General features: G+C 51.6%; 9 protein-coding genes across 9 annotated transcripts; 3 read left to right on the forward strand and 6 right to left on the reverse strand.

Annotated features, from left to right (window-relative positions):
* Positions 1–768: 768 nt before the first annotated feature.
* AYO21_04561 (cysteine synthase) lies at positions 769–2,525 on the reverse strand (the record flags this gene model as incomplete). Its single annotated transcript, XM_022654533.1, has 3 exons — positions 769–1,068; positions 1,334–2,337; positions 2,393–2,525. 3 exons carry the CDS (start codon positions 2,523–2,525, stop codon positions 769–771), a joined length of 1,437 nt encoding a protein of 478 aa, XP_022513133.1.
* An 868-nt stretch (positions 2,526–3,393) lies between these two features.
* Positions 3,394–5,319, forward strand: AYO21_04562 (hypothetical protein; the record flags this gene model as incomplete). Its single annotated transcript, XM_022654534.1, has 3 exons — positions 3,394–3,429; positions 3,512–4,110; positions 4,251–5,319. 3 exons carry the CDS (start codon positions 3,394–3,396, stop codon positions 5,317–5,319), a joined length of 1,704 nt encoding a protein of 567 aa, XP_022513134.1.
* Positions 5,320–5,942: 623 nt separating this feature from the next.
* On the reverse strand, positions 5,943–7,586 carry AYO21_04563 (glutamate-tRNA ligase; the record flags this gene model as incomplete). The annotated part of the gene is made up of 1 exon (XM_022654535.1): positions 5,943–7,586. The coding sequence occupies one exon, from the start codon at positions 7,584–7,586 to the stop codon at positions 5,943–5,945; it is 1,644 nt and encodes a 547-aa protein (XP_022513135.1).
* Positions 7,587–7,874: 288 nt separating this feature from the next.
* On the forward strand, positions 7,875–8,879 carry AYO21_04564 (ribosomal protein L1; the record flags this gene model as incomplete). The annotated part of the gene is made up of 2 exons (XM_022654536.1): positions 7,875–8,161; positions 8,216–8,879. The coding sequence occupies 2 exons, from the start codon at positions 7,875–7,877 to the stop codon at positions 8,877–8,879; spliced, it is 951 nt and encodes a 316-aa protein (XP_022513136.1).
* A 116-nt stretch (positions 8,880–8,995) lies between these two features.
* AYO21_04565 (hypothetical protein) lies at positions 8,996–9,883 on the reverse strand (the record flags this gene model as incomplete). The annotated part of the gene is made up of 2 exons (XM_022654537.1): positions 8,996–9,814; positions 9,866–9,883. The coding sequence occupies 2 exons, from the start codon at positions 9,881–9,883 to the stop codon at positions 8,996–8,998; spliced, it is 837 nt and encodes a 278-aa protein (XP_022513137.1).
* Positions 9,884–10,277: 394 nt separating this feature from the next.
* Positions 10,278–11,681, forward strand: AYO21_04566 (hypothetical protein; the record flags this gene model as incomplete). The annotated part of the gene is made up of 1 exon (XM_022654538.1): positions 10,278–11,681. The coding sequence occupies one exon, from the start codon at positions 10,278–10,280 to the stop codon at positions 11,679–11,681; it is 1,404 nt and encodes a 467-aa protein (XP_022513138.1).
* A 1,169-nt stretch (positions 11,682–12,850) lies between these two features.
* On the reverse strand, positions 12,851–14,601 carry AYO21_04567 (hypothetical protein; the record flags this gene model as incomplete). Its single annotated transcript, XM_022654539.1, has 2 exons — positions 12,851–14,237; positions 14,312–14,601. 2 exons carry the CDS (start codon positions 14,599–14,601, stop codon positions 12,851–12,853), a joined length of 1,677 nt encoding a protein of 558 aa, XP_022513139.1.
* A 705-nt stretch (positions 14,602–15,306) lies between these two features.
* On the reverse strand, positions 15,307–19,515 carry AYO21_04568 (hypothetical protein; the record flags this gene model as incomplete). The annotated part of the gene is made up of 2 exons (XM_022654540.1): positions 15,307–16,556; positions 16,662–19,515. The coding sequence occupies 2 exons, from the start codon at positions 19,513–19,515 to the stop codon at positions 15,307–15,309; spliced, it is 4,104 nt and encodes a 1,367-aa protein (XP_022513140.1).
* A 1,199-nt stretch (positions 19,516–20,714) lies between these two features.
* On the reverse strand, positions 20,715–22,482 carry AYO21_04569 (serine/threonine-protein phosphatase 2B catalytic subunit; the record flags this gene model as incomplete). Its single annotated transcript, XM_022654541.1, has 4 exons — positions 20,715–21,620; positions 21,673–21,930; positions 21,983–22,314; positions 22,365–22,482. 4 exons carry the CDS (start codon positions 22,480–22,482, stop codon positions 20,715–20,717), a joined length of 1,614 nt encoding a protein of 537 aa, XP_022513141.1.
* Between the last annotated feature and the right edge of the window lie 265 nt (positions 22,483–22,747).

Genomic DNA, 22,747 nt, shown 5'->3' on the forward strand with positions numbered 1-22,747 from the left:
CCACTCCCTTTTCCCGCCCAGACATTTCTTTGTCCGTCGTTAACCGCCAACCTCAAAACCGCCGACCGGTGCTTTTTTGCTTTTGCTTTTGTGTTGGGTTTGTTTTTTTCTTTTTGCGTCCCGATCTTCGGCGAGGGGGTTTGGACTTGGGACTTGGGACTGGTATGGCTAGGTGGTACTTGGTACTTTGGTACCCGGCATGTGGGATTTTGGTTGGGTTGAGTACCTTGTACCTAATACCTAGGTACGAGGTATATTGAGTTTCGTGATGTGCGTTTGCATGTGGATTTCCTTCCTCCTCTTTTCTTTTTTTGGGCCGGATTTGGCTTGGGGGGTTTGTGTTGGGTTCCGTCGGTGCCTACATAGATAGAAGGGAGTTGAGGGAGATGGGAACTGCATACAGTAGGTACTTAAACCTCGTAAAATCGTAAATGTCGTAAATGTGATGGATACTAAGGGAGAACGGAATGATGATAGGAAGAGAGGGAGAGAGATGGTCAAAACTTCGTGGTTATGTTCGTCGGGCTTCATCCATAGTACGACTACAAACCACCAAGGAGCCCGTCATCCCCTCGCTGTCAGAAATATCCGTGGTCGACAGCCTTGTCGTGCTGGTCCCTGGGTGCTTCTCAACGGGAGCTTCGCTGTCACCATGCCGCCATCAACGGCAAGCCTGTCCATCGCAAACGCTGCTCGACTTCTGGCGCCGCACAATCTCACCCAACAAGCATCCTGCCCATCAACCCGGTTTGTCGATCAAAGTTGCTGCTAAGGCGCATACTCAACTCCCCACCACGACTTTTCTTGAGTCTGGAGGTAATTGGCTAACCTGACATTCTCAAACAGCTCCACCTGCAACGGGGGCTGTATCTCCGAGTTTAATGACGCCGGCTGTGGTGAATACTCCGTCGAAGAGTATGTATCAACGACTTCAACCGTCACCATCTCCCGATCGGCATGGATGATATCTGGATGATCGAGTGTACTGGCGTCTTTGCAGAGTGCATCCTTCGGAAGAATCGTCATCGCACCAGTAAAAGTAGGTCGAGCATCGAGAACTTCAAAGACCTGACGGTCAAAGGCTTATCGCGTTCGAACTCGGATCCTTGGGAGTGTCTCTCGAAATCGGAAGGAGTTCAGCAGTGGAAAGGCCACGACCGAATAGTCTGATACCAGGCTTCGTTTGTCGTTGGCTCGATAGACATGGCGACCATTCATAGAATATCATTGTGGTCCGTGACAGTCATTCTCGAGTAGATGATGACGAGGGGCGTTCGCCGCCAAATAGTTCGGACTTGCCTGAATGTTGTGTCCGACTATACTATGGCAATACCACGTATTTCTGCAAATGTTGGGGTATCGCTTCTCTCAGATTCTTGCTTTTGAGCCACTTGTCGCTAAAGAGCCGATCCGCATATCGATATGCCCCGTCGCACAAGACAGTCACAACCGTATGATTGGGTCCCAGCTTTTCCGCGACCTCTTTCGCAGCGACAACGTTAAGCGCGCTGCTGGCTCCAAGATATAGACCTTCTTCATCCAAGCAGCGGTATACCATGGCAATAGTCTTCTCGTCGGAGATATTTAGCGCTCCGTCAAGCTCATTGACTTCCTGCTTCAGGTTGTCCGTCACACGACCTTGGCCAATCCCCTCAGTGATGCTGCTGCCCGTTCTTTCTTTGAGCTGGCCACCAGAAGTGATGTACGAATAGAGGACGGAACCGGGAGGATCTGCCAGAAAGCATTTGACGGAATTATTGCTGACGTCCTTGAGGTATCGAGTCACACCAGCAAGCGTGCCACCAGTTCCAGTCGCACAGGTGAATGCGTCAATCTTGCCGTCGGTCTGGGCCCAAATTTCTGGCCCTGTCGTGACAATGTGTGCCAGACGATTAGCAGTATTGTCGAATTGATTGGTCCATACAGCACCGTGTTCGGGATCTTCCTTGAGCAGCCTCTCTGCATGTCGTTTTGCTTGCCAATTGTAGTTTTCTGGGTTCTCCCATGCGACAGCTGGAACAGGATATACTTCGGCGCCCAGCAGTCTCAGAAGGTCGATCTTGCCTTGTGACTGGGTGTTCGGCATGTAGATGACCAGTTTGTATCCCCTTGCTCGGCAGACGTGTGCCAGACCAATACCAGTGTTGCCGGCAGTCCCTTCGACAACGGTGCCCCCAGGCTTCAGCAGACCTCGCTCTTCTGCATCTTTGACAACATATAAAGCCGCGCGGTCCTTGACACTGCCGCCGGGGTTTTGGAACTCGGCTTTACCAAGGATGTTGCAGCCGGTTTCGGCGGAGAGCTTCTGTAATCTTATCAAAGGAGTGTTGCCGATGGCTAGATTCTGGTGAGTACTGGGATCCATGGCTTGAAAGGGGTCTGTGAGGAATACCTCCGGTGAGAGTGTCGACCACCCCTTGAGCTTTGGAGAGACGGATCCCATAAGCATTGACCGACTCGGCAGTTGCCGCACGAGCGGCTGTGGTAGCGAAGCGTCGCACTGACGTCCTCAGAGCGTTAGACATGGCTACAACAATGCACTGCTGGAGAGCGCGAGAATGGAGGAAAGGGCGACGGGTCTTCCAAGGGGAGCGGATGTGTCTAGATTGAACTGTGAAAATTCCCCAACCAAAGAGCAGCGAGACGGTTGTAAGTGTGAGGAGCTCCAAAGAAGAAGAAAAATCTCCAATTGCATCATCCAAGCATCCGAGGCTGCTGACATAAGGCGGGCGGACATGACAACAAATGGCACATCAACACTTTTTCTCAAAGTCAAACAAGGCTATACACTAGAGACTACAGTGAACTTTTTGATATGGCATATTTGGCTGCTTCAAACTGATGGACTTGGACCTTGTGGGAGCCAATATAATGTCTCTTATCCAATTCTCAACATCAAATGACGCGAGACAGAAAGATCCAGAGGGCCAATATCCCCAGCCATGAGCATAGTCTCCCGTTCTACCCTTCGTCCCCTTCCACTAACCTGAAGCTCCTCTACATGATGCGGGATACAGAAGTGTACCGCACACAAACCCCAACATCTCCGCCGGGAGATCTTTGTTCGACCGGAAAACACCACCACATATCGGACTTATCCGCTAGCTATCGATCGAGTTCATGTCCCTATTGCGATCTATGACCATACCAATGTTCAGAAGCCCAAACTTAACGGCAACCTGCACAGATATAGTCATTGTACTCTCAAGCACTGTTGGCATTGACTACTGAAGGATTACCAGGAGCCCTTTGAGCTTCTTTGTCCTCGCCCGAGACGCCAGAAACCCCGCCTCGTGGAAAATCAGATTGAGAGGAGATTTTGGCCTGGTCTGTAGCAAAGAAGGCCACGGCCAGACCTTACATACCTAACCAGCCTCGCTGAGGTTTAAAACCATGGATCTTGACCTCATCATCCAAAATGCCACCATCGTGAGTTTAATCCTTGTGACCTAGGTCTATTCCCATCCCAGCTCCATGCAAGGCTGAAGACCCCCTTTTTTCAATACCAAAGGTCACAGCCACCGAAATCCTCCAACCGGGTCTCAGCATCGGAATCAAATCCGGCCAGATCGTCGCCATTGCCTTTTCTCTTCCTGCGGATACAAACACTCAGATCATCGACGCAGAGGGCGCGTACGTGACCCCTGGGGGCGTTGACTCCCACGTGCATCTACACCAAGATAATGCCCCAACTGGCGACAAATGGCTCTCAGGATCTCGCTCGGCGCTGTGTGGTGGAAATACGACGATCCTCGCGTTTGCGACTCAACAGCGGACGGACGAGAGTTTGTTTCCCGTGCTGGAAGAGTACCATACTCGTGCAAGAGGCCAGAGTTATGTGGATTACGGGTTCCATTTGATCCTCACTAGGCCAAGTCCCGAAATCTTAGGCCGGGCGGTCAAAGCAAAAGTCGACGGCGAGCCCGATCCCGGGAATGAGGGAGAGTTGAAAAGACTGGTCGACGAAGAAGGCATCACGAGCGTCAAGTTGTACATGACCTATCCAGCGTTCAAATTGGGGGATAAAGACATGCTCGAGGTGATGATGCGGTGCAGAGAAGTGGGAATGACGGTCATGGTGCATGCTGAGAATGCCGATATGATTGATATGTATGTTCTATTCTCTTTTGGTTCTGCCCAGCACAACCTTGCCATCACCTCCATTCCAAAGCTCGTACCTTACCAGGCATGCCTTCCCGGCTCAGGACCGGCAACAGACCCTGAATATGAATCACTGACAGCTGCGATAGGATAACCACCCGTCTACTCCAAAACTCCCATACTCTGCCCAAATACCACGCCCTTGCGCGCCCCCAGATAGCGGAGTCGGAAGCCACTTATCGCGCCATCTCGCTTTCCACCCTCACATCCACGCCAATCCTCATCGTCCACATGTCTAGCCCTGCCGCACTGTCCCATGCACGGAAAGCACAATCAAAGTCAATGCTGCCGATCCACGCCGAGACGTGTCCGCATTATATGTATCTGCTGTCGGATAGGCTAGCGACGACCAAATTCCCCGTCATCGACGAAGCCAACGGTGTTCACAGTCATGACCATGGGGATGTCGAAGACGACGAATGGGCAGGCGCACGACACGTCTGCGCGCCTCCCCTGCGCCACGCCGACTCCGACCTGCAGAGCGTCTGGGACAGCGTGAACAACGGGACCATCACGGTGATATCCTCCGACCATGCTCCCAGCCAATACCACCATCCCGCGGGAAAGCGAAAGCCACTGGTCGAAGCGCAAAAGACGAACTCGACGCCCGCGTTCGCCCAGATCCCTAACGGCCTTCCTGGAATCGAGACCCGTCTCCCCATCCTCTTCTCCGCCGCGACGGACCCGGACCCATCCATCCCACCGACCAGGAGACTGACACTGCCCAAGTTTGTGGAACTCACCTCGACCAACCCAGCCAAGATGTACGGCCTCTCCGGCCGAAAGGGCAGTATCGCCCCAGGCTACGACGCCGACTTGGTCATCTGGTATCCCCCGCACCACTCTACCACCACCACCACAACAACTGCATCCGATGGAAAAATCAAAATCGCAAACGAAATGCTGCACCACAGCATCGACTACACTCCCTTTGAAGGATTTCGCGTGTCCAACTGGCCCAGGTACGTCCTCTTGAGAGGCCAGGTCAAGTGGAACCGCGACGTCGAGGTCGCTCAGGGGCCCGGCGCGGGCGTCTTGGGAAACCCGAGCGACGGGATGTTCTTGAAGAGGGGGAAAGGTGAGGTGCTCGTCGGAAGGAGTGGGATGGGCAGGGAGCCCGAAGGCATGAAAGTCGGGGAGAGGAGTGCGTGGTTGTAGAGTCCTCCCCCAGGTCGACAGAGGTTCGGTCTATATCACCTATCTCCTATTGAGTTCCGCACCCATCCTGCGCAGTCATGCATTGTAGCTTTACACCGAGCAGCCAGGAAGATCGACTAGGTTGTTAGGTTGGTGCGGCGTAAGCAACGCAGAAAGTCCGAGGAGCGTAGTCACACAAGCGAGGGAGAGAGGGAGAGGGAGAGGGAGAGAGAACATCTACAGAGACCACGGAGAACCGGGTGTGAATGAGAAGAGACGTTCCAGATGAGGAGCCGCTAGAAAGTCTATAGAGCTTCCAAAACAGATTCTTTTGTATTTTGTGGTTCGTCCTTCTTATCCTTCGTCACAACATGGCAAGCAAGCACAATCTCCGATGATGGATGAATTGCTCATTGCGCATTGCAAGAGGAGAAGATCGCCAGTCTATCTAGCATGACCAGGCTCGAGAAGACGCCACAGCATCCCAGGAAGCGACCACAGAATCGTTCTCTGCCGCAGGGCTCGAGCTGTTTGGCTAGGTTCATGACAAGACCCTCTCTATCATTGAAATCATCACTCGTGCTCGTTCATCTGGTTTCCACGGGTATCCAGCTTTTTTCTTCCTCTTGCCCTGTTATTCTATTCTATTCCTTCCCTGTTGGTATCTTGAAAAAGACCCCCTTCGACTCCTTGGTTGGAGCCTTGTCACATCTAAAGTAGCCCTTGCGGTCAAATTGAATGACGTCGTTCTCCTTGACATCCCAGACATTGCAGTCAGCCAACGCCGTAGAGGTGAAGACGCTCTTGGGTGTTAGAAAGTCTTCCCAATGAGCTTCCTCCTCCTCTGTCAGCTTGTCCTTGGACAGCAAATGGTCGAAATCTTGTAGTTGGACGGGACAGAGGTCTTGGTCCTTGGAAAGCCACGTGACCTTCTTCTTCGTGGCTTTGAAGTCGCCGTCGAGGTGGAGTTCGAGCTCGAGGGAAGCGACATTCCCCAGTGCGTTGACGCCGTCGGCAATGTCTGCTTTGTCGGTGGTTTTCTCATACTGGATGTCACGAACGTACACGTTTCCCCAGTTCATGAGCGTAATCTCTTCGTCTTTAGCGAATGTCCGGGCATCCTCTTGCTCGATGATGATGCTCGAGCTGTACCATACTTTCTTTTCTCCGAGATCGTACTTGGCGTGTTTGGGCTTGATCTCCGAGTATGGTGTATCTTGTGGGAGACCTTTGACCTTGCAAACAACATGTTTGTCGTCAATTGCGGTATATCGTGCACTCGTCTGATCAATAACTTTCTTGTTCATGGTCCAGATGGTATGCCAGTCCATATTGACCACATTCTTGCTGGGTCCCTGACTGACCATGAAATCCCGCAGACCCTCAACAGTCATGCCGCGACGTCGGATACCCCTTACAGTAGGGAGGCGTGGGTCGTCCCAGCCCGACACGATACCGGCGTCCACAAGCTTTGTCAGCTTTCGCTTCGACATGAGCGTGCGCACAAACTGAATCTTGGAAAAAGTCCAGATATAAGGAGACCGCAGATCGATAGCCTTGAGAATCCACTTGTACTGCGCATCTTGGTCGTTGTATTCAGTCGTCCTCAGAGCGTGAGTAACACCCTCGATAGAATCCACAATTGGGCAAGCAAATTGATAGGTAGGATAGGCTTTATATTTATCGCCCGTTCGGTGGTGGTGGGTCTGATTTTTTGGACACCGGAAAATCACAGGATCTCGGAGAGAGGCATTGTCGTTGGCATGGGATATCTTTGCTCGAATACACCATCGCTTTCCCTCTTCGGAACCCTTTTTCATCTCCTCGTACCTTGCCAGGTTATCCTCGACGCTGTCGTCTCTATGAACACTGGGCTCACGTGCCATTCTTTGTGCGCTCATCACGTCGGCAGGGGTGTCGTCTGCGTAGGCCTTACCAGCAGTAATGATCTTCACACAGTACTCATCGATTTGGTCAAAGTAGTCACTTGTGTAAGAGATCACGTCAGGCTTGATGCCCAAAAGAGCGACGTCCTCGCGGATCGCATCTTGATATTCAACGTTCTCTTTCTCAATGTTTGTATCGTCGAACCTCAGGATCAATTTGCCACCCGGATACTGGATGTGAGCAAAGTAGTCATTGAGTAGAGCAGCTTTCGAGTGCCCTATGTGAAGGTATCCTGAAGGCTCTGGAGGGAATCGAGTGACTACGCCTGCGGCGGCATTGGGTAGTTCCATTTGCTTGATTTTTGGGGCCTTCTTGGCCTTGGGCGCATTTTTGGTCGCCATATTAAGGAGTCGCTTGGTGAGAGTGAAGAATACTTAGCGGACGAGGTAGACAGGGGAGAAGCGACTATCTTATGGCAAAAGTTGAGTCATTTTGACTGCGGTGTCTGGATATTTCTGCACAGGCTTTGAGCGGGGACACGGAGTGAATCAGCCTTGCACAAACCTGACAAATCCGCCAAGCTAGTGTTCCATTCGCCAGCCTTCTTGTCCCAGACGGGAGCTGCAGAGACTTGTTAGACATTAATTCGTCCCAAGTAGCCATTGATTTGGCTTGCTCCTTGTTTAACCATGGACGTTTCTCGAGGCCTCTCGATGGCTACGAAAAGACTGTGTCGTCTTACGACGTCTTCCTTCCTTGCTCCATTCCTGACACGTGCATCGACGCCATGCATAGCAACAGCTGCTCGAGGCTTTTCCTCTGCCCCAGTCCTGTCCGCAGTGGGCGGTTCTCGCCCTTTATCAGACAAAGAAAAGGCTGCAAGGGAGAAGATTAAGAGAAGGAGGAAGAAGCATAGAGCGTACAAGCAATATAACCTCAAAGACATTGAGCAATTCACTCTGTGCGAAGCAATGAGGTAGGCGAAGACTTGCTATCCGACGTGATCAAGGGCATTGTTGACCCGTCACAGATATATCAAAGCATTCGAAATTGGCCGCGAGCCCGACTCGCCAAAATATGACATTCATATCAAACTCCGCACCAAAAAGGATGGCCCCGTGGTTCGCAATGCGATCCGTCTCCCATACCCTGTCAAAACAGACATAAAAATCGCGGTGATTTGTCCTCCCGACTCAACTGCAGCGCAACGAGCGCGAGAAGCCGGCGCCCATATCATTGGGGAAGAGGAAGTGTTTGAACGAATCAAAGCTGGCAAAATCGACTTTGATCGGTGCATCGCCGTGCCCGAGTCCTTACAGAAGATGAACAAAGAGGGGATACCGAGGATATTGGGACCAAGGGGTCTCATGCCCAATGTCAAGATGGGCTCTGTTGTGTCGAATCCGGGGCCTGCTGTGAGGAATATGATGGGTGGCAGCACGTATAGAGAAAGACAAGGCGTGGTAAGGATGGCAGTGGGAAGACTGAGCTTTACACCGGAACAGCTGCGGGACAACGTAAAGGCATACGTCAATGCAGTGAAGAAAGACGCGGCCGCCCTGAGTGACCAGATTGTCAAGGAGATCTACGAGGTGGTTTTGAGCTCCACGAATTCCCCTGGCTTTTCTCTGAATGGGGATTTCTACAGGCCAGCACCGGGAGCTGCTACTCCCCAACAGTTGGCAGTTGTTTGAAAGGGCCGTTCATTCTTCAGTGTCTTGGTACTGGGGGTATACATCAGGCTCGGCGTACAGGTATCAAAGGATGAAAAAGAGTTGCTCTTCTGCATGCAAGCACCCACTCGGGTACATCACTCTTCAACAGCACCGCGTATCTGTAATAATTTTTGTTTCTTCTTGACCTCGGTTTCCTGTTTGATGGTCATTTCCAGGTCGGAGAGTAAGATCTCTTGAATCTTGCGCATTCGACCTTCTTGGGCTAAGAGGAAAGGGTGCTGTGGACTGTGTTTGCTCGCCAGTTGTTTCAAGATGAGATATTCGTCAGTCGTGTGCTTCAATCTGGAAGGGATGCCATCAGCCTCATCCGAGTTGAATGCCTCGTCAATGTCGTTGGTGGCCGTTTCTCCAATCCACTCCTCACCCCACTGCTCGCCGTCACCATCTTTAACATTGGGTGCGGACAGCTTCGTAGTCGGTACCGTGATTTCGAGCCTGTCTTCGAGTAGATCTAAGCGTTCCGCAATCTCGAGCAATGCTTGTCCAATGCTCGCCTCTTGTCTCAGCGCCTTTTTCTGTGTCAGCAACTCCGCCACCTCACTCCTTCTTGCGTCAACCTTTTCTCTGACTGCTTTTATGTCTTTCTCGAACCCCAACAGTCCAAGTCGAATGTCCTCTATCTTCTCTTCGCCGCCATACAGCGTGCTTCCCAGCGCAAGGAAATCCTGATAATTGTCGTTGACTAGATCGACCAGTTCCTTGTTGAGCGTCTGGCTTAGTTCCCGCAGCTCTGTCTGCAGGTCTTCAAGAGTCTGGAATCGATTGGACAGACTCGACAAAAAGGTTGCGGCGTCAAAGTCTGGAGCGAGGAACGCAGAACGCTCCAATGGCTTGGGGAATGGAAGAGAGGCATCGTTGTCATCAGCATCTGAGCCCGAATCAGAGCCGCCAAACTGACGCAGTCGTTAGTTATTGTCCAAGATCAGGCATGCGAGTGAACACACATAAAAGCGATTGCTCATGATGGCTGTCTTCGGACAGTAGGTGGGACGCTCTTCAAAGTCGCATTTGCCATTCTTCAACCTGTTTCCCTCACGTTGTAAGATGTCTCGAGCATAGAGGATCGAGGAGGGGAGGCCTCTCACAAGCGAGGCTTCCGACACGACTGGCGTTCACAGGCCGAGTCCTGTCTTGTCGTGTGTGCTGCGTCCACACAAGGAAGTTCATTGTCAAGCCACATGTGCGTTTGGCGGGATTGTGAAGAGGTCCACCTGCATCGGATATAAGCAAAGTATGCGGAGTTAAGGCTTCGAAGAGGACGACATTCTCGGACATTCTGTTGTCCTCGTATTGTTCTTTTCAACCACAGTTCGATCCCGATGTATTCATTCTGTCCATAATAACAATACCAACAACATGGATCTAGCCTCTCGAGGTGCCGCTGCTGTCGAGGATAAGGACTTTCCCCTTGCTGTGTCGCTTTACACTCGCGCGCTCATCGACCACCCTTACTCCCCGGATTATTTCCACCAGCGGTCGCTCGTATTCACACGTCTCTCGCCACCCCGTTATGACCTCGCTCTGAAAGATGCAGAGTATGCCCTTCTTCTTGCCAAGAAACGTGAAAAGAGGGAGAAGATCCAGGCTGCACAACAGCGACGACTCGTGGCTCTCTACGGCCTCGGACGGTACGCAGATGCCAAAGCAGTTTTACAGATGATGGAGAAATGGAGAACGACCAAATCTGCACAGATGGAGGGGAAGATGTGGCTAAATAGGCTGGATGGGAAATTGAAAGATGCTCCCGAGTCTGAGAGGGTGTCGTCGGTGAAGGAATATCCAGCGACCGACCTACCTAGTGAGACACAAATGAAGGAGTGGCTTAAGACACAACTAAATCCGGATGGATCTTTCAAGTTCGACAAAGACAAAGACGTCGAGGTGACCGCTCCCGACGCCGCTGCCGATACCACTGGTACCACCAAGCCGGACAACGATGAGACAAAACCCACCGCTGCTCCATTCAAGATTCGACACGAATGGTATCAATCTACCCAAACAGTCACTCTGACACTGTACGCGAAAAATGTCCCCAAAGACGCCTGTGAGATAAATATTCAGGAAGACTCTGTGTCTGTCTCCTTCCCCCACCCGTCTAACCCGTCCTCCACTTTTCAATTCACACTCGACCCGCTCTTCGCTCTCATCGATCCATCTCAAAGCCGATACGCTGTTCTATCAACGAAGATCGAGTTGACGCTGAAGAAAGCGCAATCGGGGAAGTGGCATGAGCTGGAAGGCGTTGCGCCGCTAAAACCAATGTCTTCCGAAGCAGATAACGAAACAGGGTCAGTGGGAGGTGAGCGAAAGCCAACGTTAGTGTCAACAAACACTTCCTCGTCGGCCACGGCAGTTACACAACCAACTGTGGTGAAGGACAATCCCCCTTCGTACCCAACCTCCTCCCGCCATGGCCCAAAGAACTGGGATAAACTCGCCGACGAACTCCACGCACGAGCCAAGCAGGAAAGCAAGCCAAAGTCGAAAGAGACGGGCAAATCCAGTCCTGATGACCCTTCGAAAGACAAGCCTGCCAGCACTTCCGACACTCGTGCAGATCAAGATAGTGACTATGATTCGGAGTACGACGGGGGCGATGCGGTGGACGGATTCTTCAAGAAGCTTTATGCCATGTCGGACGACGACACACGTAGAGCGATGGCTAAAAGCTTCTACGAGAGTAACGGAACCTCGTTAAGCACCAACTGGAAGCAAGTCGGGTCAAAGAAAGTCGAGGAAGTCAAGAGTTCCCATGATTGAGAACGTTAAGGGTTTGCGTTGGCTCAATGTATGACTGGAGTTCGCGATGCGGTAGAGGCATGGCGTGAAGGAGAGTTGTGTGTCCATATGCCACGGCTCGTGACGACACATGGAGACTGGACGAAGGTGTTTCTGGCGCATGCAGGAGTTTCTGACATACGGATTTGCCAACCAACGAACGACTGAACGAGACATCCCTCCCTGTACCAACATCAGCAGCAACAAATCAGCAACGAAAAGGGCACGAGAATGAGACTGAGATGGTGAAACGAGGAACGAAGGATGAACCCGACGGATGAACGCAGCCGGTTGTATGTATCAGCAAGAGACAGATACACAGGACAGCGAGTCTACGGGGGTCGGTCGACCATGCTTCGTCTTAACGGAGCTGTCCCATCCATTCATCCATCCATACCTAGGTACCATGTAGGTATTGCACAGTGTAATCAATTGCCCATGGACTCGGAATGCGATTCCGTACATGTAGGGGTACAGTCCAACACAAGTGCGAAATGTATCCAACCATCCATCCACCAACCCATTCAATCATTTCATTCATCTCTCCCGCCTCAAGCATCTGTTATGTGTACGATGATTCTTCCTCTCTCTGTCTCTCCCGCTTCACCCTGACTCCTCGGGGCTGCCTCCTTTGCGCCTCCTTACCTTACAGTACTTTAACCCTTTTTTTTTTCTCTCCCCTTTCAGCCCCTGTCCATATCTCGACGGTCTACCTATCTCGTGGATAGTTGAATGGCTATCATGGAGAGAGTGGAGTGGAGAATTTTCATAGACTGGCAAGGAGAAAAGTGAAAGGGGAAAAAAAAGAGGAGAAATAGAGGCGTGAAATAAGAATGAAGAAAAAAAAAGTGTGCCTAGGATGTAGGTAGATATTAATGGGATGGGATGGGATAAAGATAGGATTAGAGTGGGATGGGTCGGTGACGATAAAGACCGCCAGGGTCTGACAAACATCATATCATTGAGCGTCCGTCTGGTGGTACACTGTCTTCTTTTCTGTCCCGAATGGCAGAAGCCTCTCCTGGCTAGCCCTCACTTTGCCCCTTGCTTTTAGTCCTTCCGCCACCCTCCCTCCCTCACTTGCGCCCTCGCGTCCCCCACACGTCTCTCCCTTTCCAATGATTCAAAGAATAGTACACGTGTTGACATTCCTACCTACACGCGGCGACCACGCCAGGTCTCTGGTGCGAACTCGGTGTGACCCCGTACCCTGTCCCGGCGGCGGCGGCAGTACTGGTGCTGGTACTTCCCCTCGTCACGACAGACACGGTCCGCTCAGTGCCGTAGCTGCTCGCCGAGTAGATGCTCGAGGGAGTCGTGCTGTTCTCGCGCCGCCAGACGCGTTGGTGCTGGTAGTGCTGCAGGGGCAGTTGGTTCTGGGTGGTCGACAACCCGTGGGTGGCGGGTTGTTGGTGGTAATGATGAGGGTGGGGATGGTGATAGTGCCGGTGACGGATGGGGCTCGGTCGGCGGAGGTTCGACCGCGAGGTAGTCGCCGATGTTGAGGCGGACCTTGAACGACTTGCCGTCTTGGTGCCTGCGCTGGACTGCGACCTCGCCCTCGGAGTTGTTGTTGAGTGACCCGGTGCGCGAGCAGGGATGGCAGGTGCTGTTATCGCCAGTGCTGGTCGGTGAATGGGAGGTGCTGGTGGTGGTACAGAGGGCATTGGTGTCGCCGGCTTTCTCGGTGAGATTGCTTCCGTGGTGGTCTTCATTGCACGCTTCATCGATGCACATGGTGTTGTTGACGAAGGGTGGGAAGCTTCACCTTTTGTTTTGGGGGCCATGGCCAATGTAGATGCAGTGTGGACATTTTCGGCCTGGACGCCTCGCAAGTCTGGAGATGACTTTGAATGCAACAGCGATGGTGCCAAACCAGAACCGGTGCTCAAAGCTCGAATAGTAGGATCCGCGCTCAACGGCGCATGCTGCAAGGCTGGAGACCAGGTCGGAGCTGGAGCGACTGGTAGAGGTGGGACCTCGGGTACACCACTATCGCTGGTCGCAGATATCGTCGCAGGATCCCGGCGCAGGTCACCCCTTTCTGGATTGCTATTTGCTCGGCTGCGTGGGCGCATCGGGGATGGATGAGTCGGACGCCTTGTACTGGCCGAGCGAGAAGACTGCGAGGAGCAGAGGGACGAATTGCGATCATGCAAGTCCAAGCTTTGTCCCTCGGAGACCGAGCGCAGGGTGCTCGAATAACGGCTGCCCTGTGACAAGGCATAAGGTTGATACTTGTGCCGGTGGTCGTAGTAGTAGTATTTGTGTGGATAGATGGCCTTTTGAGACGACAGGCTGTTGCGACGCTGTAGCCATTGTTCGTGCTCCAACCTGCTTGGGCGGCGTTCGGGGATGAGGAAGAGATGGTCATTCTTCTCAACCGAGAAAGCAGAACGGCTGCTTGAGATGGAAAGAGCTGGAGCATGTGCCTGGGGAGCATTGCGAGACAGACAAGCACAGTAACAGTTCCAGACACCCGCTTTACGGTGAGATAGGTGTTGCTGATCCAAGAAGGAGAGGCAGGCCATGAATATGCTAGTAGATTACAGGAGTGTCAGCGAATTTGTCCCACAAAGGAGATTCTGAGGATACACTGGGAGCTGACTTACGCCATCAGGACAGACAAAGCCACCAGAGCGCGGTGCAGCCGGCAGGAGAGACCAAATCTCCAGTTGTGCTCTTTCAAATCATTCTGCCATTCCTCCAAGGGCCCTCTTAGACAAGTGGGTGCTCGGAGTGCGACAAGAAGATTGAGACAGCCCAGGATCATCCAGAGAAACACCAGGACTTGGACACACGTAGTACAGAGCGCTTCCAGCCTTGGTGATGCCGTCGAGGGTGATATGGTCTGCAAAACCTTGCTTCTCTGTCGGAACATGAGGTAACATCGGATCGCCATGATGATAATCGTAAGTAAGGACTGGAATCACAGTTAGGAACTTTCCTCAACACAAGGTATGACTTGAATTGAGCTGTCTGCTCACGACTGACAAAAGCAATCGACAGATTTACACCTGAAGATGTGGTAGAGCAGACAGCTCCTTTCGCTCGTAGGAACACCGCCGTGCATAGTATGCTATAGGCGAGAGTCAAGTTGATACAGACGCTGATGATTCTGTATGCTGTCGTGCTCTTGTTGCCCTGGCTGGCCATGATAGTATGCTTCTGATAAGAGAACATGTTGCTTTGCCATCAGCTTGGAGAAGAAGATAGTGGCCATCTTCAAGTCCTTTGGCGCGACGCCCAAGGGAACCCGTGAAAAATTCATAGCTGCCATTTACAAGAATGCTCGCATAGAATGATAGGCAAGGGTGGGATGAATGTGGTCAAACTGGGGAGCAGGTGGCTGGATAAATTCCTGTAGGAGTTGAGGGGGTCGGAACAAAGAAATAGAAAAAGAAAAGGGAGGTTTTGGAGCGCAGGGACCCTTGATGACACCAGGTTTCGGTCGAGGAATTTGTCTGTCCTACCTTTCCCTGCCCTTCCCTTCATGTTTCTAACCCAAACGAGAACCAACAGGGGGTATCATAGAATAGAATGCAATCCAGGGATATCGCCGTTTCGCCAAATGTCCAACACTCGTAGCCATCGTGTCATCTGATCGTCATTCCATTTCCAATCCGACATCGTCATCCATCAAGTTCTCTTCATCAACGGCATTCTCCTCGTCACCTCGATCGTCAAGTGAGCCTTCCAACAAGGCTCTAGCATACTTTGTGTCCACCTTGTAAAAGTCATGAATCTCCGAAACAACGATTCTGATACCACCTGCGTGTCGCAGTGCCTTCAAGTAACAGAACTCTCGTCCGGCGACATACCACACCCATTCTGGGGAAATTCCTCTTGAGCAGACCGTCTTATGGAGGCACGATGCTTTGAGGAGAGCCCAGTCGGATAATGGTTGGTCCTGTTCTGCCTTCCAGCGACGACCAAGCTCATGATCCATTCGTTTCGGTTGGATGGCTCGGAACTTCTCATGCACCGTTTCAATCGCAAGGCGATACTTCTCCCAGTCTCTAGCTTCGTCGGGAGTCGGTTCAATCTGGAGGTTCAGCCTTGCCCATATTGCGTCCACCTCTTTGATTTGTTCAAGAAGACCTTGCTTACCCTCCAACAAGTCAGTAAGCATCTCCAAGTCTACAGCATCTGGCCCTTTGATCTGTCGGCCCGATAATCCTGTCGTAGCATCAGAAGTGTGCTGTCCAACCCGAAACCGAGCTGCTTGTCTCGTCTCTGTCCTATGCTTTTCTATCGGAGATGACCAGTAAAGCCAATGTTGGCTTAGATCCCTATCGTAGTTGAGTACCTTTCCAGCGTCTCTTAGCCTCGCGAACTTTCGTAGCGCCTTTTCTTTCAAGGTCTCGGCAACGTCGAACCTGAGGTAGTCAATTATGTTCAAGAGCTCGTCTCGCTTCCTCGAGCTTCCGGCTTTATAGGCAGGCTCTTGTAAGCTGCTGGAGCCACTCGATTTCATGCGGATTTTGTGCCACTCTTTCTCCGGAAGGTCCCAACCCTGCTTGGTGCTATCGACCAGGAAACCTGCCAGCGCTGCCAGTTTCACGGCACCAGGGTGGGATAGTTTGTTGGTTTCTCGTGTTTGACTGAGGGCATAAACTAACTTTTCATGTTCTGACGAGCACGAGCCTAGCAAGTTGGGCTGCGCGTTGAAAGCAATACATTTGCGGAAATAGGTCTCAAAATTTTCATCGAGTGGGCGTCCTTTTTTGAACATGACTGATAATAGTTCTGAGCGCTGAACCATACCACACTCAATCTCTTTCGGCATTTGTGGCATCTCGGCGTTGCGAAAATGTCGAACAATCTCTGGGTCCCAGATACATGTTACCACATCTCCTACATACCCACATGGAAACACGTCAGCCTTTTCTCACCAAAATGTACATGATGAACTGGGATGTCAAGATTAAGGGAAGATGTAGTCTACCCTACGAGACTTACCATCGTAATCGCCGCCAGATAGCAGTGAGGCGAGAGGGACAGCACCTTTCTGTGAGAACAGAATAACATTCTTGTAGTGACGCAGCTCATGTTTATAGACAGCTGTGCATTTTTGCATGTCGGATGCCAGATGTGCTGGATTTCGAGCAACAAGGAGTTCAAGACCTTCGAGCGTGGTTTCTCTGATCTCGGTGACGGGATGTATAATAGGGTTCGAAGAACCCAGATACACTTCCCCAGGTGCAAGCACGCCTAATGGATCCGGTGCACAGAAGACTGCCGTAGAATGGGGTATCTGAATCCGCATCTTGTCCGTATAATTGGTCATGTAATCGCTGAGTAGACGATAAGCATTGGTGATGAGCTTCTTGCACATTTGCGGATGAAAGCCAGACTCCAATAGGACTTTTATCTGCTCGTTGTTCTTGGACGGGAACGAGCCCAAGTAGCTCCGAGCCGTAACGCGGGATGTATGTGTATGCTCTTGCATCCAGAGACGAAGCTGTTTCGGATTTTTCATAGCGTCTGTGAGAGACGCCGAGAACGATTGAACATCCGACTGCAATTTGTCTCGCAGTATGGAGGGTGGAATCCCCCTGTCTTCGAGGATGGTGATGAGTTGGATATTCAAATGTGCTTGCTTGCATTCGCTGGCATATTTCAACACCTCAAACGTTCGCAAGGTTGGGTCCGAATCTGCATCATCGCGGTCGCGTGGATGTGGTTTGACCTTCAATTGAGACTCGGATACTTCTATCCAGTAGCCTCTGTCGCTGACATCGGCGTGCATGTTTTGGTAATCCACTAACCATAAACCCTTACCACCTGAGATGCGTCCTTGGACAGCAGAAGGTGGCTCGCCTTCGCCGCCGTACGCTGCCCAAATCGCTTTGGCGAGTGGGTAAGACATTAAAGCGCAGCCATCATTCATCACTTTGCTGTCTGAACCGTCAAGAGGCATGTCACCAAGCTCGTCATGTTTGTGTAAAAACTCATGCCGTTTCAGCTCTACCGTAGGAGTCGTCCTCGAGAATCCAATGCTCCATCTGGAGAACAGTTTAAGATCCTTCGAACCAGAGTTCGCATCGAGGGGCATATGCCACTGCATCACTTGTTGTCGCATAATAGTGCGGTGTTGACCGTCAGCCTTGAGGTCCGGCACATTGAGTTTCAAGAGAGGTCGTGGCACAATGTCGAACCCGGTCTCTGCGAAGAGGATGAATCTTGAATGCCGCGATGACGCCTTATTGCGCCGTGCTTTAGACTTCAACTCTTCGACAAAGCATACTCTCCAATAGCGTCCTGCAATGAAATGCGAATTTGACGCCAGAAGATCAATGATCTTGTCATACACTGGTGCAGTCTTCGAGCTGAGTGCTCGAAGTTTGTCCGGAATCCTAAAAGCGGGACCGTCAAGAGCAAGGAATCTGTCAGCACCAAATTTTCGATGGAAGCGGCTTGATTGCACCAGCTGAACGGCATTCAGTCGAAGCTGAAGTAGGCTCTGGGAACCGTCTTCATTCCATTGCAAGGTGCCGGTGAAATGGGCGACGCTGTTCGTTCTTATATCCGTGTAGTTGCTTTCTTGCGTAATCCACCGAGGTAGGTTTGATTTCTGAGGTAGTGGTTGCACAGCCTTTGCACGACAAAGCTCCTTAACTGTAGCCCAGAAATCTTCACCAGACATGGTAGATATCTTGTTGGTTTCTCCAATCTTCTGGTATAGGTCGATTGGTTTCAGGCCAAACAAGGGCGCAAGTCGGTGCAATTCCCAACAATACCAAAACGGGACATGTGGCGGTAGCATTGCTTGTATTTTAAAGGGGCCATTGACTTCGAGACTGGTTGGGTCGAACGGGCTGGCAGCCTTGCTCAATTCACTGAAGGAAGTGGAGAATTGGTCATCATTGAATATCTCATTGTAATCTTGAGTTGGAAATAAGTTTTGTGACTCTTCAGCCTGCGAGCTGACCATGGATGTGTCATTCGATATTTGCCCTCCGTTCCCTTCATCGGCACTCGAGAAAACGGATGACGCGTCAGGAGAAACCGCAGTCTCAAAGCTGATGGGATCAGGAGGTCGGTCTGTGCGGGTTTCTAGACGAGGCTCTGAGATATGTCTGAATTGTCGGAACTCTGAGAGAGTTTGCTGTCGCTTGTTTTGCTGTGGCGAAAAGTGAGCAGACGGAATCTGAAGTTCAGGGATAGGACTGACCCCATTAGGAGAGGCCAATGTGCGCTTTGAAGATATTGAGATAGGGTGTTTCAAGTGTGGCTCATCCAACTCAGTCTCCTGAGCCTCAGATTGCTGCTGGATCTCGCGTGGTGGGGTTGAGAAGTAGTCTTGCCCCCATGGCGGTGCTTCTTTAACTGGGGTTGTCGGAGCGGTCGCAAACCCCGCGGTCGATGTAGTAGCTGGCTCGGTTGAGAACGCATCCGAGAGTTTTGCCAACTCGTAGTCCTCTTTTGCTCCCTTCAATATGGCGTATAGAAGTTCTAGAAGTGCGCATCGCTGGGAATCGCTCAAACGGACCGGGCCAGCCTTGCGAGCAACGAGACTTTTGACCACGGGCAGCACAGGTAAGGTGCCTGGTTCTTGTAAGGGCTTGAAAACCCATTGAGAGTGAATTGTCCGTGCGCGCTCCTTGAACTTGTCCAGAGCTGTTTTCGTGGTAGTTGTCTTGAAACAGAGGAATCTGATTAGCTTCGAGCATTTGCCAGCCAGACGTTCCGACTCATCGGCGGGAGGATCTTCCCCACCACGGAGCTTGGGAAGTCTGAGATCCCATTGTGTATTCAGGCTGTCAATGGTCTGGTCAATGTTGTCGCTCATCTCTTTTGGTGTGGGTGGCATGGCGATTCTGGTCTTGTACAGACCATCAGCGGCTGAGTGGCTCGTGTACGAGCGAGCTGCAAGAACCTGTTCTGGTGTTGTAGCTCCGATTCAGCAGCTAGCTATATAAGCCCCAATTTTAATCCTATGAACACCCGAACTCCGCTGATAGAGCACTGTCAATGAAGCTCGATTGTGTGCAAGGCTGTGCGTATCGAGGAGCGAAGTGAACATCTTGATGCCTGAGGCATAATCAAGCATCGAGTGGGACAGATGGTAAGTTCGAAGGCGGGACGAGGGAAAGAGATTAGTGGTAAAGTGAGTGAAAGGGTGTCGTTAGTGACCCCAATGAGCCAAACAGGTGCTCAGGATTCAGGAGAAGGTGCGGGACGATCCTGGCGATGGTGGGCACCCGTTGACCAGGAGGGAAATCAACTGGCACCCACTGGGCGCATTTCGATCGCTGACCACTGCGTCCACGCGTAAAGTGGTTCAACCTCGTCAGGCTGACAGGGTCTGGCGCACGGTTCAGGCCATCCCGAGTATTCATCAACACCTGCAGGCGCTGGTGGCGCTGTCTTCGTTTCCAGCCCAAGAACCCATTTCTGAGCCTCAATCCGTTCGATTGAATCCCTACAATCATGTCCTCGCATTCGCAGCAGCGCTGATTTTTCACTGTCGCAGTAGCACCATAGTGAGAACTAAGTACGAATCCTACAAAGAAACAAGAGGAAGGGAAAGAAGATATCCGGGAAGAGCATGGGTCTTTTATTTCTGCTTCATGAGTAGGCTACAAGCACTACCCAAGGACGAGTAGAGAGTATTGGCACTTTATCCATACCGACAGCACAAATGATGCCTAATACGGGAAAGCGGAGGCGTCGGTCGTGCTCTGCCAGCCAACCATTGCTTGCGACACGCTTGCGACACCATCTGCTTCCTTTTATTACTTTCCACACGATGCACCGAGCACTCCCTGTAGCCCAACTGCTTCCTGCTCCTCGTAACTGCTCAAGAATATGCCTCGCCACTCGTCGACCTTGAGAGACTGGGCCAGAGTCGTGGACTCGTTCAATCATCATCAAAAGAGCATCGTGTACGATTCTCACTTTAAGTCATATTCAGACTCTCACTCCTTTCGACGATGGCCACGTGGGTTGGACGATCCACTGTATTGTGTGAGCCAAAAAACATTGATAGAATGGCAATGAGTGAATGACTTACAAGCTGATTCTCCTTGCCACGCCCTGCAGGTTAGCGTCGTTCTCTGCTTCAGTGGCCGCTCTCTCCAGTGCAGCTCGCCTATCCTCGGCGCTGCGCTTCTCGATTTCCTCTGGCGACGGTGGGAGGCGTTCGTTTTGGAGATCAACTTTACGAGCGTCCTCAAAGTTGTGGATCGCCTGCTTGATGCCCTCAGCACCCAACATCAAAGTCCCTGCCGGCAGGCGACCTCCGGATTGAGTCTTCAGCTCAGTGACGCGTTCAGATTCTTCACGCAAGACTTGGAAGACCCTGGAAAGTCGCCCAATGGCGAGGATCTTGTTCTTGATGGCTCGCCGCTTGGCTTCTGTGGATTCTGGATCGGCGCCAAATGGAGGTGTCTCGGGTTCCATGCTCGAGCTCTGTGTATCTTCCTCCAATTCTTCCTTAGAGCAGGTGTTAAGGATGGCAATCAGCATGTCTGTGATCTTCTCACCGACGAAAGGTAGAGACCATGTGAAGACATCCATGAAGTTCGGAAGCCAGTAAGGATGAGGGGTGCAGTTAAACTGTCTGATGTTCATAACATTGTTTTCGTATTTGAGCACTGCAGCTTTGTTGTTGTAGACATCAAGGTAGTTTGGCGCGCTGAAGATGGTCATGACACTGGGGAAACCAGTTGTTCGCGTCTTGCGGTACATCCGATAGCCGGCATCCTGAGCCTCGTGCGCACGAATGATGGAGAGGAGGTTGTTTTTCTCAAGGAAGTTGCAAGCGGCCGGATAGGAAAAGAAATAGGAGCAGCCCCTGACGTGGTTGTGCACATAGTATTCCCCGGTCTTCTCTTGACCGAATTCCTCCAGAGGATCGGCCCAGAGGATGTCACACATGAGGCCATGAGTGGGAGGCTCGCGGAATCGGTCAATCTGGGAGTATTAGCTCAAGCATGGGCCAAATCAGAGTCTCATCACGACTTACGCTCTTGATATCCTCCAGGGTGTGCAATTCTGGGCTTAGGCCACCGTGTATACACAGAAACTGCTTGTTCATGACAGCAGCCAGTGGCAAGGCACAGAAGGAGTCCATGCATGCGTCGTAGACCTTTTCCGAGTATTTGTGTTTGCATTCGAGTTTGAAGGTGAAGTAGTCGGTCAAATGCCTGCACTCGTGATTTCCGCGAAGAAGCCACAAGGTATTTGGGTACCAAATCTTGAGAGACCACAAGTAAAGCACGCACTGGATAGACCGTCAGTACACGAGGTTTCTGAGCAGAACGCGGGGGTCGTACCTCAATGCTGAAGTACCCACGGTCGACATAATCCCCCAGAAAGAGATATCTAGTTTCAGCAGGATCCCCGCCTACTTCAAACAGCTTCATGAGGTCAAAGTATTGTCCATGGACATCGCCGCACACAGTGATGGGAGCATCCATTTCCAGCAGATTTGGTTCCGCCTTCAGGAGTTTTGTACCCTCACTTATGATCCACAAGGCTTGCTCTTCAGTCAACCGACCTTCTCGGTAAAAGTGTTGCTTCAGGAAGGACAGGTTCGGCTTTGATCGGTCGCTGGAAGACCAAAACTGTTCGTTCGTGGGGGGTTGCATGGCCGGAGCCTGGACATCTGCCATTGCATCAGAAATGGCCTTCGCGCGAAACCTCTTGACAACCTACCCTTGCATACTCGTTCTTGAGTGCTCACCTGGGAGCCATCTTCCATGATATGCAATGTGAAATCAATCTCTGGCACGGGCTTCTTATCCACCACGGCTCTGTGTAACGGGCCATCCATCGTGATTGTGAGGTGCGCTCCGGGCGCGAACGGTCTTCGAGAGGGATGAAATATACCAGCGCTGAGTCTGCGGAGAGGAAACAAAGATATCGGCGACCTCTTCAACGGAAATGGTCAGCAAAGTTGATAGGGGCAATGTTAGCGCCGGAGGGAATAATTGTTGCTCGTCCTCGTGCTCAGGAGGTGGTTGAACCGGCGTTTTCGAAGTGACCTAAGAGGCAGGTGATCAAGTGACGAGGCGGACTTCTCAGAAGCTGTCGCAGAG

Source organism: Fonsecaea monophora, assembly GCF_001642475.1.
Source record: "Fonsecaea monophora strain CBS 269.37 chromosome Unknown Scaff26, whole genome shotgun sequence".
Classification (NCBI taxonomy): Eukaryota; Fungi; Ascomycota; class Eurotiomycetes; order Chaetothyriales; family Herpotrichiellaceae; genus Fonsecaea; species Fonsecaea monophora.